General features: G+C 39.9%; 2 protein-coding genes across 5 annotated transcripts in view; one reads left to right on the top strand and one right to left on the bottom strand.

The window, feature by feature from the left end:
* LOC124148520 (nucleoporin NUP35-like) overlaps positions 1-25,245 on the top strand; it is a 42,634-nt gene extending 17,389 nt beyond the window's left edge. The window contains exons 1-11 of one of the 2 annotated variants that reach the window (XM_048395799.1): positions 10,711-10,852; positions 11,751-11,839; positions 12,559-12,656; positions 13,229-13,328; positions 13,965-14,043; positions 15,964-16,072; positions 20,763-20,816; positions 21,305-21,374; positions 22,013-22,141; positions 22,957-23,106; positions 24,177-25,245. In XM_048395799.1, the coding sequence (XP_048251756.1) occupies positions 10,825-10,852; positions 11,751-11,839; positions 12,559-12,656; positions 13,229-13,328; positions 13,965-14,043; positions 15,964-16,072; positions 20,763-20,816; positions 21,305-21,374; positions 22,013-22,141; positions 22,957-23,106; positions 24,177-24,254 (984 nt within the window). In that variant the 5' untranslated portion in view covers positions 10,711-10,824 and the 3' untranslated portion in view covers positions 24,255-25,245. Of the gene's footprint in view, positions 1-10,710; positions 10,853-11,750; positions 11,840-12,558; positions 12,657-13,228; positions 13,329-13,964; positions 14,044-15,963; positions 16,073-20,762; positions 20,817-21,304; positions 21,375-22,012; positions 22,142-22,956; positions 23,107-24,176 lie in introns of those variants that run through there. The other variant, XM_048395800.1, reaches the window with a different exon arrangement.
* Positions 1,334-10,446, bottom strand: LOC124148521. Of its 3 annotated transcripts, XM_046519634.2 has the most exons (3): positions 10,310-10,446; positions 4,113-7,802; positions 1,334-1,647 (listed from the first exon to the last, which is right to left on the bottom strand). In XM_046519634.2, exon 2 carries the CDS (start codon positions 7,769-7,771, stop codon positions 4,145-4,147), a length of 3,627 nt encoding a protein of 1,208 aa, XP_046375590.2. In that variant the 5' UTR covers positions 7,772-7,802; positions 10,310-10,446; the 3' UTR covers positions 1,334-1,647; positions 4,113-4,144. The 3 variants fall into 3 exon arrangements, with proteins under 3 accessions (XP_046375590.2, XP_046375588.2, XP_046375587.2); XM_046519632.2 differs by having other exon boundaries at positions 1,334-7,802; positions 10,306-10,446; XM_046519631.2 differs by having other exon boundaries at positions 1,334-7,802.
* Positions 25,246-26,538: the final 1,293 nt, after the last annotated feature.

Below are 26,538 nucleotides of genomic sequence, written 5' to 3'. Positions count from 1 at the left end.
TCGCGAACAAACGTGTAATATCACGTCTCCACGAGTATTTTACGTCCGTTTCTCTTACCCCCCTCTCTTTTATTGAAGTGTCATACATGTCGGTGGTGAGGTGAAATGGCGTTTAGCCCAGCGTTCACTGGTATTTCATTCATACCACGTGTGTGTGGCAGCCTTTTCAGTCCGGATTTATAGCACTAGCCCATTGAGATTCCAAGTCATAGTTTAATATGGATAACACCCCTACAGAAATCGGCATGCTTTGGAGTGTTCTGCAGAAAGCATGTATACGAGTGAATGAGTATGGTTTTACACCGCTTTTAGCAATATTCCAGCAATATCACGGCGTACCCCTGTCAGCAATCTAACCCGGGTCTTCGGCGTGACGAGCGAACGCTTTAACCACAGGACTACCCGACCGCCCCGCATGTATACAGTATAGTTAGAGAACGTCATGTTTTTGAGGCGAACCGAAATGGGAGTTACGTCGCGTTCAAGATTATTGCAGTTCTATAGCGACATGCATATGCGTGTGTGCGTGCGTGCGTGCGTGTGTGCGTGCGTGTGGCTGGCTGCTTGTACTATTCCATACTAATGTCGACTTTATAGTGCTGTGTCACTGAGATACCATGCCGCAGTTTAACATGGATACCCCACTCAGACACAGTATACCGACTAGGAGCCAACCAGTCCTTGTTTCAGCCCCTTAATGTCGAACGTGATAAGGGGCAGACAAGAAGAGTTGAGATTGAGATGGATATTATTATGGTGGGCACATAGTGATATATGCTGGCGTATTCCTGTTCAGGTAAACAACCTGTCACCTGTCACCATGGGAGTTACGAATCCCAGATTTGCAGAGATTATGCATAGGCGCATCCAGCACTCCCCCACCCTTTTGGAAACCAATTGTAGTAAATGTAGTATGTTGTAGGCAGTAAAATTATCTGAGAGGATTTTGATATTTTGGACCCCTCCCTTTTAAAATGCTGGATCCACCCTTGCTATGATCCTTTTCCTGGTTGTGACAACATCTTAACCTTCATCTCATAGACTCTGGGTATCCGACTCCAGATATTGTTTATTTGAACAACTGAGTGATTGTTGTTTTCCACAAAATCAGCAATATTCCAGCCATATCACGGTGGCATGTAAATATCTGTGCCTGGTCAGGCAAACAAGTGGTTGACAGCATGAGCAACTATGAAACACAAGCTCACTCTTCAGTAAGTTATGGGGTACTGGGGACATATTCTATCCTCCAAGGGACAACTAGGACATAGACTGGACAACTAAAATGATTGTATGCATGTTAGCAGTGCAAACAATGAACACAACATCATGGTCACTTTATCTATATTTATTGGCACTGAGGTATGTGTTTCACAAAAAGGCACATCATCATCATCATCATCATCATCATATCGGTTCAGAAAGAGCATCAACTACAAAACTTGTTCAGTAGCACCTGTTGATCATAGGGCCACATTTACCCAAACAGATATTGAGAAGAACAGTGTGAAAGGCAGAATTCTAGGGAATGAGACCTAAGAAAAATATAAATAAGTACAACAAATGTTGTTCATTTACATGTAAATTTACCCTGTTCAAATACTGTAGAAGGGTCAACCCTCAGTACAAATAACACTTCTTCTTTATCTGCAAATGAAGATTAAAGGAAACATTAAAATATTAGAGATCAACAAGAGAGATCTCTCAAGCTCCTCACAGCGATAGTACGTTCCCGGAGCTCTCTATACCGAAAATGTAACGAAGGTGTCACGCGCTGGGAAGGAGCTTGGAGATCTCTGAGGAAAGGGATGTAACTCCTGATTTTAAACCAAGGGAGGTAACTTCAAAATACTAAAACATGGTCTGATTGTTTCCATGTACAGTGTAGTCTTGAGACTCCCATGGACCATAATTATGATCTATTCTCTCAACTAAATCAACTTAACCATGATAACAGGCTTAATTAATATACTAATCCATTATGCCTACACATTAAATATGTTTGTTCATAGTTGAGATTCAACACACGGTAGATAAATATTCCTGCATTTACTATTATTATGACAGCAACACACCACACATATTGAATACTGCAATTCAAAGGTCATAATTTGATACAATCTTGATTCAGGACAACATGCATTCACACCCACACATGAAAACAGTATGATCAGAACCTGTCAAACATATTAACACAAAGAATCAATCTCATCAGAATCAGATCTTTACTCCGACATGAATACCGATCTGCATGAAGATCTTGGGACACCTCCACCCTTAGGAACATTAATAAAATCGGGAACTCCTGACTGCAAAAAAATAAAGCCAAGCTATAAAATTGTTGCTATTTGATACACTCCCTGTCATTTCTGAGCACCATGACATCTCCGCTTTTAGCAATATTCCAGCAATATCACAGTTGGGGACACCAGAAATGGGCTTCACACATTGTACCCATGTCGGGAATCGAACCCAGGTCTTCGGCGTGACGATCGAACGCTTTAACCACAAGGCTACCCGACCACCCCCACACCAAAAAGGACGTACTATCGTGGATATATTTATGTTCTGTGGCAGTCTTCTTTTCAAATCAAAATTTAAATGTTTGAACTGTTTTCAAAAGCTGACATCCAGAACCTAGGATTGCTTCATTTGACAGGGAGGTCAAAGTTCGATCAGGGATCCCTGACACGATGGAGGTGTCATCCGATCTTCACGCAGAGAGGTAGTATATCAAAGTAAAAGATATGATTTTAGTGAGAGTGCACAATGAGTATGGAAGAGCTGTGGTCAAATCACTATGATCACACATAAAAGAAACAATCCTTGGAGCACATAGTTGACTGCAAAATAACACAATGAAATTACACATGAAAACAAAATACTAGTATTGCACGAACATGAAATAGCATTATCAGTACTTTTACGAATATTGTGAAAATGTTGATGCTGTTGTTCCTGCCATGTGTAAATTCATACATTTGATATAAAAGATCTTTCATTGACAAAAAATATAATACATGTATAACATTCAGACTAAAATAGTCTTAGTCTTTAAGTGTTTTAGGCACTGTTGGATTTGTATTTACTACGGCAGACTTGTTTGAACGAACTTTTACACACAAACTACTCGAATTAATTTCTTAAGACCACACCATGTACTTATTTTAAAAATTCCATTGATGAACTATTGATGTGTGTGGTAGGTCAGTAGGCAGTGATTATATCTATGATAATATTTAATCTAGCAAATAACTAATCTACATATTCAAACCTAACCACAAATACCAGCTTTGTGGGAAAATAACTTAAACAACATGTTTAAATACATCTATGTACAAAAAGAATTCTTAATAAATAATTCTTGTGAAAATCTTGTAAATGTGTACATGAAAGTAACATTTGCTGAGGCTCTAACATGACATCGTAGAGAAGATGGCCTCATGTACATTAGCTAGTTCTATCATCAGCATTAGGTTAGGTGAAATGGGACTTTAAGTCACATTCAATATTATTGCACTTTATATATAGCAACTTGCATGCATACACGTCTGTGTATTCCAGTTCTAGTCCTGACTAATGTTGGTTTTCTAGTGTTAGCCCCCTATAGCATGTATAGCTGACGGTTAACATGATACCCAATTCAGCCACAGTATACTGACTCCGAGCCAGCCAATCCTTGTTTTATCCACATAAGGATCAGAGTGCTAAGTCGAACTATGAGTGTTGTGATCATCTTAGCATTAAGATCACTTTATTGAATGGGGCCCTTTAAAACAAAATTCAAGGATTATCATCATCTCAAATGGGTCCTATGGACCGGTGCTTATCATAAATGAGTTCGGGTGACTCTCCTCACTAGTCAGCAATAGTGTCACAACAATGCGAGACTATATACCTTTACATTTCTCTGCTAATGACCCTCCCAAAAATATATACCCGGGATACTATTGAAAAGAAGTTAAAGACGATCCGATCCTTACTATGGAAAATCTGTCATGTCATGAAAGAATCAGGAGTTCTTTAATTTCTTTTGAGTAGTATATATTTATAATAAGTTTGCAATCTCATCAAGATATTTGGTAGGTTGCCAACTGAAACTTCCCACCTACCCAGATAACAATGACCCAACCATATACTGAGTCTAGGTTGGTCTGAGGTTTCGTCTCTCTCCCATCATGAGCTCCTGCTCATCCTCATCCGGTTCATCCACCACCTGGCAGTTTCCCATGCTTGCATAGCACTGCTTGATGGCCTCCTGGCAGTCATTGTAGTCCTTCCAAGGCCGAAATAGGAGGGTGTCGATCAGCTTGAGATGATCAACAAGGAACGGTAATGCCACCTCCCTCTCATCTCCCTTCAGGACCTTCTCCAGGCTGCCCTGATAGAACTGCTCAGACTTTGACAGATGGAGCAGGTCTGGTGTAATGTCCAACACCTCTCTGCAGTCAGAGCATATGGCTCGAGTTGTGTGGTTGTCTGGTGGGATTCTGATTCTACCGATCTTACATTTCTTACATTTCAATACTGGATCTTCTTTTCTGATTTTGTTATACATTGGCCAGTTGCATACACAGGCATAGCAGTTGCAGCTGAAGTAATACTGTGCCTGTAGCTTCTCCTGGCGCATCTGCTTACTTGTGACTGGATACAGGACACCGTAATTGTCCAATATTTCTCCGCCTTTGGGTATGTTCCGTATTGCCCGTACGACACATTCATTTCCATATGAATGCCGGACAACTGATGGATCACAGGAGTGGTTGATCAAGCTCAATGTTGAATAGATGGCTGATCCAATTTCTACTGGCTCAGACATTTCAACACTGTATGTTTTGTACAGAAGCTCGGACACTTCATGAGCATTGCAAGGAAGCATCTGTGTATGTCTAAGGATATGTCCACCAACATAAACCTTCTCCTCATCAACATCAAAATCATCAGCCCCTTCTGCAGCAGTGAAGAATCCAGACTTCTCAATACATTTCACTAAGAACACAGCACAAAGAGCTCTTCGGAACAAATCAGGATTTGACCTGTCCTCAGCATGGTTCACAAGATTATACACCGAATGATAATCATTGGAATCATAGACGCCATCCTTATTGCAGCCAAGGAGAAGAGGGTCACTTGTCTTCTCTTCTGCTTTCTTCTGGTAATCTCGGAGGGACTTCTGTCCAGGTTTCAACACCATTCTCAGGGCTAAGTGAGCCATACCAATCTCAGATCTCTGGATAAGATCATGATACTTGCACTCTGCATAGTGGTAGGATTTCATTGCTGTGTCCAAACACTCTTCACTACAGAAGACCACACCACTGCACGTGTCACATGGCAATGGGCAGTACACTTTGTTGCAGCAGTGATGGCAATGTGTGAGGTTGTAATCTCTGAGGGTGATAGATGCGAATGGTTTCTCTACTATCAACACCTCTCCTACTTCTATGTCTCTGGTTGCAAACAGACCTCTTCCTTGACCATCTGAAGATTTCATGACAAGAGATTTCATCATACATGGGATGTGGGGACTTCGACCTTCTTGTATCATTGGGATGTCGATGTGGTTGTGGTTGTAATCACGAGCATTCTTAATCTTTCCTCCTGGAATAATTTTACTACACTTTTCCAACTGCTTCATCAAATCAGATTTCAAAGTGGCAACTTTCTTTTGATCTAGTTGGGTCTTGTCCAGAACATTAAGAGAATCGTTAAATGCACAGATCGCCTCCTCTTTCAATCGTAGTGAGTAGCAAGCTTTTCCTCTGCGTTCATACAGCTTATACTGTAAATGGTCTGGATAACTATGCTTGAAAGCTTGTCTGATGTCTTGCAAACAAAGAACATAGTTGTGCAAATGGTACATCACAGCTGATCTGTTGCCAAGCGCCAATGCTAGTTCAGTGCTTCCTTTTGAAGGGGCATTGATAATACAGTCAGAATACAGCTTGAGAGCAGCGTCATAGTCCTTCTTTTGGAAAGCCAGGTTTCCTTGGATTCTCAGATCCTTTGCTTCATCTTCACTTTTAGCCTTGTAGGTCTCTTTAACATTCAGAACCTCATGGACTTCTTCAATGTTGTACAAACAAGCAACCCTTTCTTCGTCTGTCTTACAATTTTGAAAGCTATTCAGGATTTTATCAAGCTGGCCTCGCCGACTAAGTTTTTCACGAACATTTTTCACCCATGTTGTTAAAGTAGGGGCCATAAGAGATGAGGAGAAACTGGAATATGTTGGCTTGGGCTTCTTCTTTACTTGTGGATTCTCAGATGCTGCACTCTCTGCTTCTGTAGTCGCAGCCACTGCTTCCTTAGTCTCAGTAACCTTAGATGTTTCAACTTTGGACTCAGCACACTCAGTGTCCTTCTGACCAGCAGTGTCCAGTGGCTGTTGTTTCTGTTCACTCTTTGCGTCTTCTGTCACTGGGTTCTTGGATGCAGGAGTACCCTCTGCTGCTAATTTTGATGGCATCTCTTGGGAAGATTGTAACTCATTCTTCTGTGTCTCCTTACTGCTAGACTCAGGGGTTGGTGATACTTTGTTTGATGCTTCAGTTGACTCTTTAGGAATCGTTGGGTCAGTGTCTTTAGTTGAAGATTTCACTTTCTCCTTAATGCTAGACTCTGGTGGTGATACTGGATTAGGTGCTTTAGCTGAAGATTTCTCTTCACCCTTACTGCTCAACTCTGGGGGTGATACTGGGTTCACAGGTGTTTTTACAGAAGATTTCTCTTCACCCTTACTGCTAGACTCCGGGGATGATATTGGGTGTACAGGTGCTTTAGCTGAAGATTTATCTTGACCCTTACTGCTCGACTTGGAGGGTGATACTGGATTAGGTGCTTTAGCTGAAGATTTCTCCCTCCCCTTCTTTTCTGCAGTATCTTTCTTTGAGGCAGTCACGACATTTGATGCCTGAGATTGTGAATTGGCTTCTTTTCCTTTTGAAGCAGGCTTGTTAGTAGACAAAGCACCTTTTGTCTTGCTTTCAACAGTATCTTTGCTTTTCGACCCAGGTTTATCTGCACCAGCCGATTTTGATGGTTGTGGTGTACTCTTGGTTGTATTGGTACCATTACCTTTTGAAGCAGCTTTATCAGTTTCCGGTGATGGTTGTGGCTTACCTTTGCTACTGTTTGCATCATTTCCTTTGGAAGAAACCTTTTCAGCATCTAAACTTTTTGCTTGTTGCTGCTTACCCTTACTTCCATTGGCATTATTACCTTTGGAAGCCTGCTTGTCAGTATCTGTCGAACTTTTGGCTGATTGTGTCTTCGTCTTGCTCCCATCAGCAACTTTGTCTTTAGAACTAGAGGCTGGTGTTCCTATAGCTTCACTTTTGGCTCCAGCAGAATCTTTATCTGCTGATGGAGTGGCTTTAGAAGTTTCAACTTTTGAATCTTTTCCTTCCTTGCCATCTCTTCCTTTAGGGGGGATAGATCCAGCTGGTGGCTTAGACTTGGAGTCTTTTACAGTATCCTCTTTCTTTTTGGTATCAGGACCAGTGGACTTCTGGGTTGGTGAAGATTCTATTACACCAGCTGATGCTCCCGCTCCACCAGCAGTACCTGGCTTTCCTTTGCTATCCTGAGGTTCTGCTGGCACAGACTGCGACTTCTTTCCTGATTTTCCATTCTCATCACCTCCAGGTTGACCTGAGCCGTTGCTGTTTGGTGAAGCTGTAGTAGCTGCCTGTTTTGCCGCTGCAGCTGCGGCTGTGGCTTCTGCAGCCTTCTTTGCCTCCTCTTCCTCTAAGTCGATGACTATAACCATCTTAACAGCCGGATCGTCTCCAAGCCTGTTCCTAAACCAACAGAAGGAATTAACTGTGTTAATTGAGAATAATGAGTGAGTGAGTATGGTTTTACGTCGCATTTAGAAATATTCCAGCAATATCACAGTGGGGGGTACCAGAAATGGGCTTCACACATTGTACCCATGTAGGGAATCGAACCAGGGTCTTCGGCATGACAAGCGAATGCTTTAACCACGAGGCTACCCGACTGCCCCTGACATAAATATTCACATAAAATGTAAGATACTTTTTTTTGACATAATCATGATTCAGCCATTACACATCAAAGTTTAACATGATAAATATCATGATTGTAAAGTTTTGATGTGTTACATATGAAACAAGGACAACACATTCAACATGTTCTGTGTTGGTACTGACCAAGCTGACCTTACTAGATAAAAGAAAATTTAACTAGGGTCTTGCTCTGTCTAAGATGCGTCTATTATGGCAGTTTGTGCCAAATACTTTTAAGTTTCTAGCCCAAACTTGTACCATGGCCTTATTTTCAGTAGATATTAGCCTTAATCCTCAGTCTTAGGACTAGAATACATTGATTTTACAAGAACAGAAGAGATGTTACTAGACTTGGGCTTCGGACTACTGTTTAAACAGCCTGTTATGGTGAAACTTGTACCAAAATAACAATTGCAACACTTTAGCCAGGAAATGTGCAAAACATGCCAACCACTGGCAACCACTATCTTAAAGAATTCATTATCAGAGTTGTTCAAACTTCCAATCTGCAGGAATATATACAAAACACTCTCACTGCTCATCATGATCATTATAACGTGACATTTATATGAAATTATTAATTATTAAAATGTAATTACTATGTTCAGTCAAACAGAAAAAAAATCAATTTAATCTTGACATTCACTTTATATAACCATGATAATCAGTTGGTGCTACTATTTTTGGAGCTGTGAACTAGTTGTGTATAACCAAAGGTACCCTGAACGTGCAGTTTTGAAGAAAGTATACATGTTCCAATATGTTATAGCAAACAAGTATGCGTTGGTGTGCCTGAGAAAGTCCAACATTTTGTAACTCTACAATGAATAAGCTTTAAGAACATACTAAAATCATGTTTCTAAAAATTATGCACATAGGAGAAATTTGCTTTTAAAAACCCAATATTGCTCAAATGGTGAAACATTTTACACAAAATTTGAGTATTTATTTTTTCTTTCATGTCATTCTATAACTGGTACAACTATCAATAACTGTACTTGACTATTTGTTCTTGTACTAAATAACACTTGAAGAAGTTTTTGTTCTACCGGTATATGCAGAAATGCGTTGTCCATGGACAGGCGGTCATGTGTATGAGTGACCCCCTCTCAAGTAGTCACTGGTATGTTTAACTGGGGACCCGTCTCGTACATGCTAAGTCCTCTACTGCTGAATACCCACTTATTTCTCAGTTCCTAGGGGCAGCAGGGTAGCCTAGTGGGCAAAGTGTGGCTTATCATATCGAAGGCCCAGGTTTGGGTCCCCTGTGTGAAGCCCATTGTTAACCATGTTAATGTCTCCTGTCATGATATGCATGGATTATGCTTTGCATGCTCAAAGCGGCAGTAAACTCAACTCAATTGCTCACTCACTCTTACCTCTGAAGAGGAAAGTACAGTGGGCCCATTATAGCTACTCTCTAATTCACAATACCATACAATTACAAAGACAGAGTTTTTTAGAAATTAATATACTAATTTGAGTTGGAAAAATATGAAATTTGACACATGCTTAGATCAGATATAACGGTTACCATGGTTACAGTAGATAAAATGGCAACCAGTTTGAACTTTCTGAACCTCTATGGTTAAATATTTGAAGCCTATCCAGTAAAATAATAGGAATATTTGGTTACCGGTTACAGCATACAATGAGTAAAACAAATCCTGCAGGCAATGTTATAACAATGACTGGCTTAGGATTATTTTTCATGTTTACCTTGCTGCATCCTATGCCTACAAATTCAACCAGTTATTCAACTATCCATCACACGACTGGGCAATGTTTATAGTCAAACATTACCAAAATATACAAAAACTATCAAACAGCAATGAGTAGAATCATATCCTCTGATTAACACTGACATTATGCACATAACATTATTACAGGATCATGGTTATCAGCGCATTATATAGCCTAACTGCTTCGCGAATGTTCTATCAGTGCTTGACTCAAATAGTAATATATCTACACCTGCATTAAACGTAAATTCGAAATAGTTATCAAAAGAGATACACAACATCCCACCACCACCAATAATCGTTAAACATGTGACGAAAAAACATCGACAGAATCGATGCTGGTGAACCATACAACGGTTACGAAGTATGTCCGGGAGATGATATGTTGTCTGTGGTAGAACGAATCCGGTCTGAAATTCCATGCAAGGGAAATCTTCAAAGTTACCAAAGTTTAGTCAACTTGGAACTGGCACTAAAGTCAAGTGTGCCCTAACTTCAGTATTTCAGGTAGATATCGTTGAAGATAAACTTACTTACTTTTAATTTCCACGGAATATTGCTCAAAGTGAAGAATGCACCGTCGGTGATGATCTGCCACAAGCGCCGCGTGCAGGGAGCGTTAAGAACACATGTCTGTAATCTGATGCCGTTCACTATTTTGGGCATCGGCTGCTACAGATAGATTTCTGAGAGCTATTATCCTAACAACATTTTAAAATCATGTAGTTTAAACTCGTTATAATGTTATTATTTAATTATATGCTTTACGTGAAATTACATTTGTGTCTACAATGACTCCAACCAGTCATAAACATAAGAATCCTCTTTTAAAGAAAATGCATGAAAATACAAATTTGGGTATGTAGTACGCAAATGTGAACAGTTATTACGATAATAGTACCTTACAATTCCGGAAACAGGGTGAATTATTTTGTGGCACATGCGCAGATTGGACTCTCGAACTTCCGCCAATTTCGAAAATCGAGTTGTCTCATTCTAACATTCGGATCATATTAGTTTCCTACATTCTATTAAATTGTTCGTATTTAATCATGTTCTCCGCATCAGCAGATTTACATGGTAATTATATTATTGCCTTCTTAGAACAGGTTGTGTAATACGTTTAGCAATAGCAGACAAATGAGGAATTTTCACTTGTACCAGACGAGTGAACATGTGACTTTCCAGCTGTTCTATTTTTGTTTATATTAAATAAGAAACAATTTCTGCTTGATGGTATTCCCGCGCGAAGCAAATTTATCATTAAAAGTAGGTCAAGTCAATCGCTAAATTTCTTCAGAAAAAATAAACATTATGATTTAGAAATCTAAATGTCACCATTAGTTTAGATCTATTCATTCAGTTAAATTATATATATTTTGCCTTTTCAAACTAATGTTGTCCCTGTAACAGATACATGATATCATATAGATGATATAGAACAAGAGACTTTTCTGCGTTTTACAGATGAACTAATTGTGTAGATCTCGTTGTCAGGCCTGTAATGTCAAAGTTACATGGCTTCTTGTGGTGTGTAGTAAATTACATATCTAGTTATTTGTCACAATAACGTGCAGTTTAATAAATGAGGACCTGAAAAGTTTAGTCAGGCTCTGCAGCTTGTAAAATCTGTTGGTCCTGACGGCAGCCTGGCAATGTTTTTATTTCGAAACACTGACTGATAGTTTGATTTCTGATTTCATGTACTCTATAAGCTGCTTTGTATGTCTGGCAGGCAACTCACATCTTATGATATCAATTAACCTCCTACCCTAATTACACAGAGAAAATGTCTCACTATCACAGATCTGGTCTGGTAAAATTACACAATAGCCAAGACAGGAATGGGCACCAGACCATGGAACATTGTCTCTTATTAAGTTAATTACCTTCCCAAGCATGCTAAGTCATGTTCTATTCTAGAGTAACAGGCTATCTTAATGATATAATATTGACTCAATAAAACTCTTTACTTCAGAACCAATGTTAGCGTCTCCCAGCAGTCCTGGGACCCACCAATATCTTCCAGGATACCTACTGGGAGAAAGTGTTCAACATGGAATATCGGTATGTTGTTTCTTGACATACATGCATCACATGACATAATTTTTGTGTAGAAGATTAATTGTTTCATTTAGACTTTTGAATTTTCTCATCTGCTTGGTGTTTCTGTGGTTATGTATAAAATGTTTGCAAGAATTTATTTATTCAGGATAAAGAGATAAATGAGGAAATTCAATTTGTTCAATGAATACGTGATTCAAAGAATGGGGTTATCCTTCTTTATTCTAATTTGAGATAATTGTGAGCTTTGGTAACACCAATACATATTTTAAAAATCTTTTTATTTTCTTGTCAAGTTTTCCAAAAGGCATGAGAAATATAAACTAAAAATGAATTTTAAAAAAGGTCAGTTATAATTTTAAGTGCAATGGCATGAAATGAACAATTATATGTTCTAGTGCTTCAAATTTACAGGGCTGATCATAATAGTCATGTAGCTCTGTTCATATCAGAATGCATGCAAAGTCAGTAAAGTACTGGTAAAATAGGCCATGTGCATGTAAAATTTAACCCTATCTGTTCAAAATATGGAAGGTACAAGTATTTTTTAAAAGCTATCGGTCCAGTGAAGCAGTAAGTTTATTAGTGAATCATGCCCCTGAATGGCAACAATGCTGATGCCTTTCTCTTGCAAAATCACTGGAATCATCATTGAATTTGATTACCAACATTTGATTTAATGTCCAGCATTCTTGGTATTAGATAACAGTTCTCTATTGCAGCCAGCTGGTCCCCGACTTTGGTCCACAGGGGGTCACAGTCCCCAGAAGAATCCTTCATTCACCTCCCCCACTGGGGGTGCTGCAGCTGGGACCCCCAGGTTAGTCCTGCTGATGCTTGCTGACTCTGACTGGGTGGTGGTGGTTGTGCCAGGATGGATTTCATTACTTTCATACATTGAGTTGAAATTGGATAGTTCTTTTGGAACAAGTTTAACAGAAATCCTTCTTCTAGTTAATCTGTGATGCCATGACATAATGTTTGGCTCGTGTTCTTTGACTTCTTTTGTGTAGTACATATAGTAAAACGGCACAAAATGTCCAACTTAGAACACCTTCTCCATAATGAGAAACTTACCCAGTGTCATTGTGGCAATATGTTGTTGGACACGCATCTGTATATAAATGTATTGCTACACACTTGATACAAATATCTCTTCCTCTAGCATGCTTACTCATGTCTTCTCCAGAGGGCGGTGGGGTAGCCTAGTGATTATAGCTTTCACTCGTCAAAACTGAAGACCTGGGTTCGATTCCCCACATGTACAATGTGTGGAGCCTATTTCTAGTGCCCCTCGATGTGATATTGCTGTAATATTACTAAAAGCAGTGTAAAACCATACTCGCTCACACACTTTTTCCCCCAAAGTTCATTGCTTCCTCTTGATTACAGAGATTTATCCCGAACAAAAGACAAGGGCGGTGCACCTCCTGTCAAAAGTTTATTCCTGAGCCCCGGGGCTGACACGAGCTATATGTCTCCTGGCCATCAGGTAAATCAGGCTGCAAGTACATGGTGTAGGAAATCATGTTGGAAGGATTCTTTTTCAAATTCTTCTTAATCCTTAATAATCTTAAAAATTCTTAATCCTGTTGGTTTACAGCTTGTATTGCATTGATGTAAGTTAGCCGTTTAATTTGTTATTGATTGATTAACGAACATTTTGGTCTAAAATTCAATGTAGGTGCTTGGGGGTTAAATGAAAAAAAAAAGAATTTAATTTCCACATTAGTACTGATACTAATGAATGAAAAAGAAACTTGTAAAATGATACCGAGAGATAGTTGATTGGTTTTTGTTGTTAAAAATATTTTTAAAAGTTCATGAATTATTCACCATTTCTTAGAACAGCGGTGATAACATCTTGTGTTTTTTTTGTGTGTTTTTTTTTTTCATTTCCCCTAGGGGCGGTCGGGTAGCCCAGTGGTTAAAGCGTTCGCTTGTCACGCCGAAGGCCCGGGTGCGATTCCCGACGTGGGTACAATGTGTGAAGCCCATTTCTGGTGTCCCCCGCCGTGATATTGCTGGAATATTGCTAAAAGCGGCGTAAAATGAAACTCACTCATTCATTTCCCCTAATTGAGTAAAATACTTGCATCTGTTGCAACAATGTGTTGTTTTGTTCCAGTCTTTCGCATCTCAGGTGCCGTCTAGGAGCACGGCCACGCCGGCTTCCCGGGGCGTGTCACCAGGACCACCCACCTCAGGTAAACAAAGAAACTTGTTTCAACAATCACCCAGACAGTGAAACCCTGATAATTGGACATCCTGGGGACCATGTCGAATATTGAGTGATACATAGTTCTGAACAAGTAGAGTGTTTTTATGCGATCAGAATCCTTATCTTTTTTTTTCATACAAACTTTTAAGATTTATTTTAGGGGATGTTTCACATTTTGACCATGTACTTGAAGTGTGCTCGGGGATGGGGATGGTGGGTGTTATTGGCAATCAGACAGTGATAAACCAGGTGCATAAGTATTTCGACCTGTGAAGATTCCGTGGTAGAATAGGTCTTCAGCAACCCATGCTTGCCGCAAAAGGTGACTATGCTTGTCCTAAAAGGCGACTAACGGGATTGGGTGGTCTGGCTCGCTGACTTGGTTGATGCATGTCATCGATCCCAATTGCGTGGATCGATGCTCATGACATTAATCACTGGATTGTCTGGTCCAGACCCGATTATTTACAGACCGCCGTCATATAGCTGGAATACTGCTGATTGCAGCGTTAAACAACAAACCAACCAACCAACCAGCACAAGTATTTCAATAATGGGAAGGTACTGATCGGTTAGCCTTTTCTGTGTTGTCATAATTGATTTACAGTCAAACCTCTTGTGTTGACCATAGGGGCCTGGAAAGTGTATGAGTTATCCGGGGTTCGAGACAACCAACAAAGGGAATTTTCAAACCAATCATCATAGTCATGAGAGATTACCAGTTCTCAACAAAAATCCAAGGTGTACATAAATTTCAATGCTGCTGTTGGTTGGTTGGTTTGTTGTTTAACGCTGCACTCAGCAATATTCCAGCTATATGACGGTGGTCTGTTGACCAGACAATCCAGTGATTGATGTCATGCCTCAACCAATTCAGCGAGCCTGACCACCCGATCTCGTTCGTTGCCTTTTACAACAAGCATAGTTGCCTTTGCTGCTGGTAGTGAAGGGGTGGCAACTCAGGTGTGTCATTGATCTCACTCTCCTTATGTGGATTGGTGTTATTGTTTTAGTCCTTTCTCGAATAATTGATTCACTAACATATTCTTAATCCATATTACTCATTTGTCAAAAAATACTTATACCCTGCTTCGAAGCAAATAGCTTCAAGCTTTTCCGAGTTAGTGAAAGTCGCGTGACAGCAGAAGCTAACCTCCGCTCCGCTAACAGCTGTTTTCTATCAATTTTGAATTTGTTTTAAATCTTTTACAATGTCATATTAAAACATGTCACAAGGACTGGGAGGTAAGTTTGAGACAGCCGGGAATTCAACACTTCCAATTTCGACACTACAAGGTTGGACTGTAATTGATAGATGATAAAGATATAAAATGCATGTAATTTTAATCAAGGTTTGAACCTGTTAAATGGCGACTTGGTTGATTGCGTGTTATCGTACCACGATGGCATGGAACGCTGCTCACAATATCAATCACTGGATTAATGTTTTACAGGCCACTGTCATATCGGTGGAACAGTGCTGAGTGCGACATTAAATAACAAACAAACAAACATTTGAACCTGTTGGAAGGTTAATGGCTGGCATTATCTATTAGTGTTCGACACTGACCAAGATTTGTCCGTGGTCCAAGAGACCATCTCATAGGAAAATTTACTGGTCCTGTTAGATCTCTACTAGACACAATGGTCCTGACCAAAAAAGGTTATGAAAGGTATTACTTCACTGCACAATTAGAATGAAAACAAGCCAAGGAGGCTACCACTGTACCACGCAGGCTGCTGGTTTTGGAGTTGTTGATTTCAAAAGCCGTACAAACTTACATAACTTTGTTCATCCCCAAATTAACACTAGACCTGCGGACTAGCATTACTGGCCTTGAGAAAATATGAGGGACTTGGACCAGTGCTAGTGTCGAACACTGTCTATATCTAGGGTTACTTTCAGGTTTATTTCCTGGTGCCACAACACCGAGAACTGCTGGGGATAGTTTCATCGTCCCTCCCTCCAAGATCCCCACATCCCCGGCACAGATGGACCCATTCTACACACAAGGGTAGGTAGCTGGACCAGTCCATTCAGGAAGTTATAATTATCTTTCATTGCGTGAAATCGTAATTACATTGTTTTTTGCTTCAGTCTGATTGGTTTGAAAATGTTAATTGTCATTTGGAAGATCCGAAACCTTATGATGACTCTCCTTTCTCTGATATGCATATACATGTACATGTATAAGCTGAAAGAACAAAGACAGTGAATATTTTATGGATAACAACCTCCTTATTGGTGGTACAATGTGTCAGGGCTGCTCCCTTCCCTTCATCAGGTGATTCGTCAGTATTAAGGAGAAAGAAGTAGCCACAAAACATGATGTCTTCACACTGCCACTATCGCCCTGTTTCACCTGCTAACTTTAAGGACTGCACAGTATTACCAGTATATCACTAGACTGCAATATGCTTTTCAAACGATACGTATTGCAATATTATTTTCTGTGTTCCCGTATGTTGGGTAAAAAATATATAACAAGTTTGTTATTATTTGTATCTAAAATCTTCACAGAAGTTCATTCACAAATGATATTTCCCTTCAAAATACATTGAAGAATAAAGTGGAAGTGTGATTCTTCTCTTACATCGTTATCTCCCCTGTATCCTTGACTACAAAGTGGCGTCGACTGGCCATGCTGAGTAATATTTACTTTAGTATGTAGAAAATAGGATCTGCATGAACAATTAGTGCCAGTCACTGTCTAATACTTTACCTCCCAATATATTGTCATACATATTGCAATTTATTACAAACGTGGTGAAGATACAGGTGGTAAGATACATAAATCTGAATGTCACATGTGTCGTACAAGGTTGACCTCGTTTAATTAGTTTTGTTGGATAACTGTGACCTCTGTCACGTCAGAACTACTTATTTCATTCATAAATAAATCACGAGACGTCATTCACATTTACAACTACAAGCAGAGACCATATAATAGAGGGACGGCCCTCTAGCCTATGCGCGAAACCATCAGTGCTACGGCTTGTACTGCGCAGCCTGTCCGGAAGCGAGCAGAAACGCGTTCACTGCAGTCATCGTTGTTGCCTTTGTTTCCCATGCAAAAGATATATTTCACAATACATAATTACACTCATGTATTTCTTAACATTGTTAACATTACAACTGAGATTTGTTGGTGCCCTAAAGCATGTCGTTGTCACTGTATTTGATGACTGTGATCACGCTTTGTCTTTGTCCGAGAGAACAAAATGGCGCACATGTAAAATCGGCAAAAGTGCAGATTTTGATTTTCAATAACGGCCTCTATTTTGCAATGAAAGTCCTTGGTTACGTAGGTGTATAAAAAGGAGATATGTTAAAAATTGGCTTAGTGCCATTAACAAATTTAGGGCGGATCCGAAATTTCAGATTTTGACTCCAGAAATGGGACTAAATCTGAATTAATCCGAAATAATTACATCACAACTCCTAATTTTCGCATGCTTTCAGACGAATGTGTTCCTATTATCGGTCCTGAATTTAATAGTTTTACATTCATCACGATTTCCCCTATGGCTTGGTACCAACGTTATTTAGATACGATCGGTAGTTTCTTTGGTATGATTTTTGACGCAAGGCCATATTTTACGTCACATATTTTAAGTTAAATTACCATATAGCAGACGACATAACATGCATTTTGTCTGTGATTATCATCCGCATATATCCTTTGAAACATTCTACAAAGTGACTTATATTGTATGATATTAGAATTGTTTTTGTAAAACGCGTATTTTTTTTTACCATTGCTTCGCCATTTCTTCGTAAGTTTAACTTTGTTTCAGTTAGGCCTTATCACATATCGCGCATATACTACATACTACAATACTACATATTTGTTATCTTCTGTAGATTTTGTCTGTATAAATCATGACTACATTTAATCAATTATTTATTTTATGCCGTGTAAATATTGATTATGAGCAAAATGATATTGGCCTAAACCCAATCATAATAATGTAAATATGATGAAGGTACTACTTACTTTGTGTATTTACACAACTATGAAAACATCATACAAAAATAAAAATCCGTTACATGAAATATTTGTATAATAAAATAATCATTTGCTTTGTAAATGCCAAGAAAGAAGAAGGATTATATCGGCAGTCGTCGGGAGAGAAGTTCCAGACAACAAGGTCGAAGGTGTCATTCAGTAAAATATATAGATGGTCTATTGTCCTTTTCTGTGAAAAATACATTTACATATTTGTCAGAGTTTGTGATGTTTTGTTTTGTTTTAATAGTAACACATGTGTAGTTGCATGCTTTGTTCCAGGTTAGAGTTTAAAGTTTGTTTTTCATTGATCAGATATAGAAAACTATGATGAAAGAATTTTGAAAACAACAAACGTTACTACAGTTTACGATATACTAGTAGATATCTGGTACCATGCTCGTTGAAGCTATATTGTTATACCTGAAATACCTAATTATTTGTATGCTGAAATATCAATCTAATCGGGTAATATCGGAATATTTGGACTTTAACAGTAGCCTCCCTTTGAAAAAAAACTTACCTCGCTCCGGCAAACCCCTTTATCACTGCTAGCCCCAAACTGGCATTAACCAATAACGTTTGATTCTTTCGAAGCCCATTGTCGGACACATCGAAAATTCATTTAACGCCATTAATATGGCGTCATTTTTTTCTAGCTAATAGTAAAGCATTTACACCAGTCGGTGATCATGCATTTTTGCAAGTAAATCTAGTCTGGACTTATTATAAGATATGAAGTTAATATGGAGACATATTTTGTGAACATCGGGAATATGGTGATATGTTACAAGTGTCTTCCCTGCTTCTGGATGAGTTTTATTTACACTTCCTGAGTTCCTGTGCAATTTACCGGATCGTAGTTTTCTGTGGCGTTCGTAGTAGATTTGGTATATTTGTTTATTTATAATAGTTAACAATTGCAGCATAAAATGAGATATATTAACTGATTTTTAAAACAAACAGAATGCGTTATAAAATACTTTTGATATCGGAACGGCTTTTTCTTCACACGCCCTCGAAAACTTACGCTTGTGGACAGACGTCATATTTTCATTTCCTATCTTTTTCTTTGAGTGAATCTTTTTGGGAGGTATTTACCAACGGCTTGGTAGCAGTAACATCACTGTCATTCTATTTAGACCAGGAAAATCTTTGTGATCCGCTAAGAGACGTCCTTTTATTGGATTGTCGCTGGTCGTAGTCGGAGAAATCTCGGCTAAGGGAATTAACTCTAGCCCCGGATATTATATAATATTGTTTACGTGGTTACCAGAATGGTCAGTCGTGAATGTCTGCGCATCTATTGCGCATCTGCAGCGGTACAGAGAGGTTAACAGCAGGGTGTCGGGGTGTATCAGTTACATGCCAGACCGTAGCGCTGATGGTTTATGATAAACTGTTGGGGAGGGCCGTCCCTCTATTATATGGTCTCTGCTACAAGGCAGAACTGAAGGAATCTCACGAAAGCGAGAGACATTTACACATACTTTATTAAACCAAACAAGATCGTCAAACGCATTAAATTCTATATTAGTTATGTATAGTGCTACTGCAGACATTATATAATCGAGCTATATCCATATGATATGCAATGTCTACCGATGGATCGAGGGTCCCTATGAGCGACTTTCAATTTGATTTAACATATCGTAGGTTAAGTGTGGTGAAATGAAGTCAGTTTAAAACAGATATCTAGACTTACGTTTGATACTCCGGTTGTGCCATCAATCCTCCATTCAAAGCATATTTTGTGACATTGCTTCCGAAGGTGTTTGTTCATGAATGAACATACACGACTGCACGACCAGATCACTCAAAGTGAACAGTTCTGATACAAATCATTCAAAAACTCTGTTGCAGTGTGCCTGACTTCTGTTTTTGTGGCCCAAACATCCCAAATGTGACAAGAACATTCCACTGATCTCTAGTGTAAAACGCTGTGAGTAGGTCACAGTTGTCATTCCTTATTCCAATGGTGACCATGCCCTTTGTTCAAAGTTGACACTGACATGTAAGCAGACTTGAGTTTGTTGACTTTCACGTCTTCATTATAGGGTCGTACAGTTAACATAAACGTCTTTGGCGAGCACCTCTGATTTCCCTCTTCCAAAATGGTACTGATAGGTTATAAATTCAGCCGATAGATCAAGGAAACCGAAGCATTTTGATTGCACAGCCGGGACCCCGTCGATGCGAGTGTTGGCCCAAGATTCAAAGCGTGGCGCTAATTGACTTTTTAAGTTTTCTTTCAGTTGCCCTGCGTACTAACAACAATGCGCTTGGATTACCATGAGTTGAATAAATATTTAAAATATGATCTTGACCGTTGATGGTGTCATGTTTGCACACACAACAGCAGGTACACGTTTATGCGTATGCATAGAAATGTCAACAATGCCCATATTTGGGCACATATCAATATACATGCGCAACCAGATTTGCAACCGGTTTCAGTTTGGTCTGTTATGTATTAACACTTAAATACATATTTGATGTGGGAAATAAATAAAATACCACACTCATTCTCGCTTTCGCTCGGTCAGATACCATAGGAAGTCCACTCATTTCATAAAAATAGTATATAACAAGAATCAGTGTAGTATTCTCAATATAGACATCTGTATCACAAAATGTTGTAATACATTTGTGGCCAAGACACAGCCCTACTAACTTTAATCATTGTTTTTTGTAGGGATAGTCTGAAGGCAGAGGACATCCTTGATGAAACATGGGTGACAGTTTTTGGGTATGACTCTCAGATTATACGCGTAGTAATGGTTGTATTTCTGTATTATAGATATCAACATTGTGTTGACTTCTTCCCTTGTTGGGGCGGTCGGCTAGCCTAGTGGTTAAAGCGTTAGCTCGTCACGCCGAAGACCTGGGTTCGATTCCTGACATGGGTACAACATGTACAATGTGTGAAGCCCATTTGTGGTGTCTCCCACCGTGATACTGCTGGAATATTGCTAAAAGTGGCGTAAAACCATACTCACTCACTCTTCCCTTGTTACTGTTTTGGCAGTTGGGTAGATGCAACGTTACTTGCCGTGTCATCAGTATTTTCCTCTTTATTAACTAGAAATTCAATCAGGGCAAATGTTTTTTTTATCTTATTCATTTGTCTTTGTGTAAGCGGGTTTAAAAAAACAAACAATTTGAACCCTTAAGCTTTGTTAAGGAGATATATTACAGGTTTTCATGTGCACATCTTTGTATATGTTTGTTCTGCAGGTTCCCACCGGCTGCTACGTCTTTCATTGTACAGCAGTTCTCACAGTATGGCAACATCATGAAGCATTCGGTAAGGAAACTAGCCTCATGTTGACCTCAGTTCATGTTTCAGTTAGGGATACTCATATATGTGACCGTCTCCGTGAAATTACGTGGTTTTGGGGAAAGAGCATCTGCCCAGGGAGTGGAAGGTAGAGTGTTCGATCCCTGGACGTGTCATACCAAAAGATGGTACTTCTTGTTACCCTGTTGGTGCTCGCTCTTTAGGGCTAAAACAAGGACTGGTCGGCTCGTAGTCAGTATACAGTGTCTGTGTGGGGTGTCCATGTTAAACTGCGGTATCTCATTTGGCTAGCACTATGAGACCAGCATTAGTCTGGACTAGTGCAAGCAGCCACACTCACATGAATGCGCGTTGTTATGTACCGGTAAGTCGCATGTTGTGTTGCTGACTGTAAACATAAACAAACAGATGAAGAGTTCAGTGATCTGTTGTGTTGCTGACTGTAAACATAAGTAAACAGATTAAGAATTCCAGTGATATGTTGTGTTGCTGTCTGAAGCATTAGTAAACAGATTTAAAGTTCAGTGACATGTTGTGTTCTGGACTGTAAACATAAACAGATTAAGAGTTCAGTGACATGTTGTGTTGCTGACTGTAAACATAAGTAAACAGATTAAGAATTCCAGTGACCTGTTGTGTTGCAGTCATCTATGGAGGGCAACTGGATGCACATTCACTACCAGTCCAAGATACAGGCCAAGAAGGCCCTCAGTAAGAACGGCAAGGTGTTCGGCAACAGCATGATGGTCGGGGTACTGCCCTGCATAGACAAGGTATAGTGGTCAGCTGTCTTAATGTAGTTTCACTAAACAGTTCAACAGTATGGATTTTTGAAAGGTTTCTTAATTCAAACCATGTATCAATAATTTATTTCATTATGATCTATGGCGTTGCAATTCAATGTGCAGAGTTGCGTCCCTTTGGCACGTCAGAAACCTATGATTGTGGGTCCGCCCCAATTATTTTTCTAGGTTTGTCAGCACCATACCCGTGCTCATGGGTTTCACCGAAGTGGTAAACCTGCATCACTTTCCTCCCACATTAAGCTGACACGCTGTGATATAACTGGAATACTCTTAAAAGCGGCGTTAAACCCAACTTACTCACATAATGATCCTTGGATCTCACCACCATAACCATGCTTGGAGGATTACTTTGTTCAACAGGGGCGGTCGGGTAGCCTTGTGCGTTCGCTCTTCACGTCGAAGACCTGGGTTCGATTCCCGACATGGGTACAATGTGTGAAGCCCATTTCTGGTGTCCCCCGCCGTGATATTGCTGGAATATTGCTAAAAGCGGCATAAAACCATACTCACTCACTCACTTTGTTCAACAAAAAGCTAACACGCCATATGTCTGAAGTAATGTTCAAAGCAGCATTAAACTATAATCCAGTTTGATGTTGTCATGTGATCATTGGTCATGGAAGCTCAGTTTGCCACTGCAACCATAGACTGGAGTCATGGAAATAGCATCCATTGGGACCTGTGACTGACATCTTGGCTCATGAAGAGTCATACTTCAGAGTTGAACAATTAAATCAAAGTCAGACGGAATGAGTGCTTGTGAATCAGTTTGTCTACTTCAGAGTGTAATGGACGACAACAAGGAGAACGAAGACATGATGGCCACACCCACGATGAACCTGTCTCGACTCGGGGACACGAGCACCTCCTCCAAACACACACCCATCCGGCCCCTCACTTCCGCCTACCAGGCATCTAGGACAGACTATGAGGTATGATGGGAGGGGATAGCCAACTGGTCTGAACATCTGGGAACTATAGCTACTGGGAGAGGTGACCTTGGAGGTCCTACTCTCTGCTGGGACACTGGGTCCATCGCTGTGGGAAGGGCTTCAGATCGGTTCATATTCTAGGATATTGACTGATTAGTGTCTAAAATGTTTGACAGATGTTTTTTTAAAATTTGGTAGTGCTATAGAAGAATGTCCCTTTAAAAAGTTCTGAAAGTCATGAAGATGTCCCAATGCCACCTGTCTCAAGTAATATTACTGTATGTGTCGACCTTACTCTGTCAGAGGTGTACCATGTTACCACTTGGTCTATCTGAATTCCCTTGCCTTAGTATCGACAAACAAGATAATATGAGTTCCTGTGCCTCAGCATGGGCCTACAAGATTATCTGAATTTCTGTGTCATAGCTTGGGCCTACCAGATTATCTGAATTTCTGTGTCATAGCTTGGGCCTACAAGATTATCTGAATTCTTGTGCCTTAACATAGGACTACAAGATTATCTAATATCTCATGTCTTAGCACAGGTCTATAAGATTATCTGAATTCTTGTGCCTTAGCATAGGACTACAAGATTATCTAATTTCTCATGTCTTAGCACAGGTCTATAAGATTATCTGAATTCACGTGCCTTAGCATAGGAATACAAGATTATCTAATTTCTTATGTCTTAGCACAGGTCTATAAGATTATCTGAATTCACGTGCCTTAGCATAGGACTACAAGATTATCTATTTCGCAACAAATGGATATTTAACCTAGAAAAAGACAAGGGTAAAAACCCTGATGGTTATAAACAAGCTGACTTTGTTCGAAAAATGTACTTATATAAATATCACCGATGTTTTGTTCAACAACAAGGTTTTATAAGTCACTTTATTTTCCGGTCCACAGGGACTGGCAGTCACATGAATTACCGGTCCACGCTTAATTTTACTGGGGAAAAAATGGTAATTACTGGTAAACAGGAACACTGATAGTGAATGAACTGGTGAAGTACTGACAATAGTCCTTTCTTCAAGAGGATGATGTTGTTTCATTGCTATTTTCAGGTTTTAAAAGGCAACCAACCACCACAAAAAGATAACAGTTTTATATCTAAGGTCAAAGAGTACATGTTGGGATGGTAGTCGACTCCTAGAATTATGTTTTCCTCTATGCTGTGGGACAGATGGTGCAAAATGATGCTTGTGTGCTCTTTGTCAACACTTGGTGAGTTACACTTTATAAACCTAACAAGGTTGTGTGGACCACAAGTGTTGACTTTGTTGATGGGATGACCAAAAGTTAACAAAGCTGTTTGTGATAACCTGGACTCCATTATCTCCAAGAGAAAGATTTGGAGACAACCAGTTTCAAGATCAGTGTTCCAGGTTCGAGAGGTCAAGAGGGAAGAATGGACATAGGAACACTGGAAGCGAAACAAATGAATACTTGTCAAGAAACTATTCTTTACTGTTCGTCTAAGGAGCAATGCTACAGAGAAGAGACATAAGATATAGATTTTTGGTTGATTACATTAAAGATAAATATTACTGAATACGATAATTTCACAATTCTCATTCACTTCAATGGAGCATTATTATTACAGTTATTGAGAGCATGCTGGTGATTTCAGATAAAGATTGATTGGTCAAGGCAAGTTTTTGAGGCTAATCTGAAGAGATAATAATTGTTCAACAGTTTTCTAAACCGACTCTGATAATGTAGTTCAATCTGGCAGTACCTAAGTGATCATTTTGAAGATGTTCAGTCTCACTGTTACTGGAAAATTCTGTGGGGTTTTCATGAGACTGTAGCCTGACTGGGCAAGGTCAAGATTGTAGAGATGGTCCATCACTGACATGACTTTGTTCAGGGATGTGTTTTGAGACTTGGCTGTGACTTGTTATAAATGAAATATATTCTAGAATGTCACTTATGCTGTACAGTCTGAATAGAAGCAACTCAATGAAAGCAGAATCATTGTGGAATATTCACATTATTCTTCATCAGGGTTATGTAACACAGACAATGTCAGAGTATTGGTATTTTAATAAAATCATACATTGCATACTCCTCCTATTCCATATCTATTTTACACTTGCTTGTACAAAGTCTGAAATAAAGTCTTAACACTTACTTCTCTTTTTTTCTGATGTGAGGTTGGTTGGTTGTTTAACTCCACACTCAGCAATATTACAGCTATATGATGGCAGTCTGTAAATAATCGAGTCTAGACCAGACAATCCAGCGATTGATATCATGAACATCTATCCACGCAATTGGGATGGATGACATGCATCAACCAAGTCAGGGAGCCTGACCACCCGATGCCGTTAGTCCCCTCTTCCAACAAGCATAGTCGCCTTTTACGGCAAGCATGGGTTGCTAAAGAGACCTGTTGTACCCCCGTAGTAGGTCCCCGTGCGCATAAATTGGCCCCCAAATGTAGAATTCTGTCTCAGCACTACATGTTCTTTAGAATGGGAGGAGGACCTTGCTTGTGCTTATAGATTCAGTTGAGGATGCACAAGCCCCTTACCTGGGTGTGTTATGCCTGTCGTGCTGGCCGGTAGATTCCCCATGTCCAGATACACTCTGGATCTCCAAGTTCCTGTCCATCAAGCCGTCATTGTCCGAGTCCATGAGGCACAGTTCCATCGTCCTCAGCAGAAATCAACTGATCATTCACCTCCAAACAAACCTACCTATAGAGGTGAATGATCAGTTGATTTCTGCTGTCGACGATGGAACTGTGCCTCATGGACTCGGACAACAAACCTGACTATAGGACCCGTGAAGATCCGGGGTAGAATAGGTCTTCAGCAACCCATGCTTGCCGTAAAAGGCGAATATGCTTGTCGTAAGAGGCGACTAACGGGATCGGGTGAGCAGGCTCACTGACTTGGTTGATGCATATCATCGATCCCAATTGCGTGGATCGATGCTCATGATGTCAATCACTGGATTGTCTGGTCCAGACTCGATTATTTACCGACCGCTGTCATATAGCTGGAATATTGCTGAGTGCGGTGTTAAACAACAAACCAACCAACCAACCAACCAACCAACCTACCTATAGCTAGTAGTGAATGTTGTTGTTGGTGTGTTGTTTAATGCTGCACTCGGCAATATTCCAGCTATATGACGGCGGTCTGTAAATAATCGAGTCTGGACCAGACAATCCAGTGATTGACATCCTGAGCATCGGGCCACGCAATTGGGATACGATTGCATGCATCAACCAAGTCAGCTAGCCTGACCACCCAATCCGTTAGACGCCTCCTACGATAAGCATAGTCGTCTTTTACGGCAAGCATGGGTTCCTAAAGACCTATTCTACCCCAGCTCTTCACGGGTCTAGTGGTGAATGGGTGACAGAGCTGGGCTCGTTCGATGACGAGTTTTTTTAATCTTTTCCTAAGATCGGAA

Source organism: Haliotis rufescens, unplaced genomic scaffold, assembly GCF_023055435.1.
Source record: "Haliotis rufescens isolate VD_foot unplaced genomic scaffold, xgHalRufe1.0.p SCAF_146, whole genome shotgun sequence".
Taxonomy (NCBI): Eukaryota; Metazoa; Mollusca; class Gastropoda; order Lepetellida; family Haliotidae; genus Haliotis; species Haliotis rufescens.
Note: the sequence above shows the minus strand (reverse complement) of the source record. Positions and strands in the feature narration are given on the sequence as shown.

What these genes read in the sequence shown, in the direction of transcription:
- LOC124148521 (XM_046519632.2), bottom strand. Translation starts at nt 7,771, where the DNA reads ATGGTTATAGTCATCGACTTAGAGGAAGAGGAGGCAAAGAAGGCTGCA.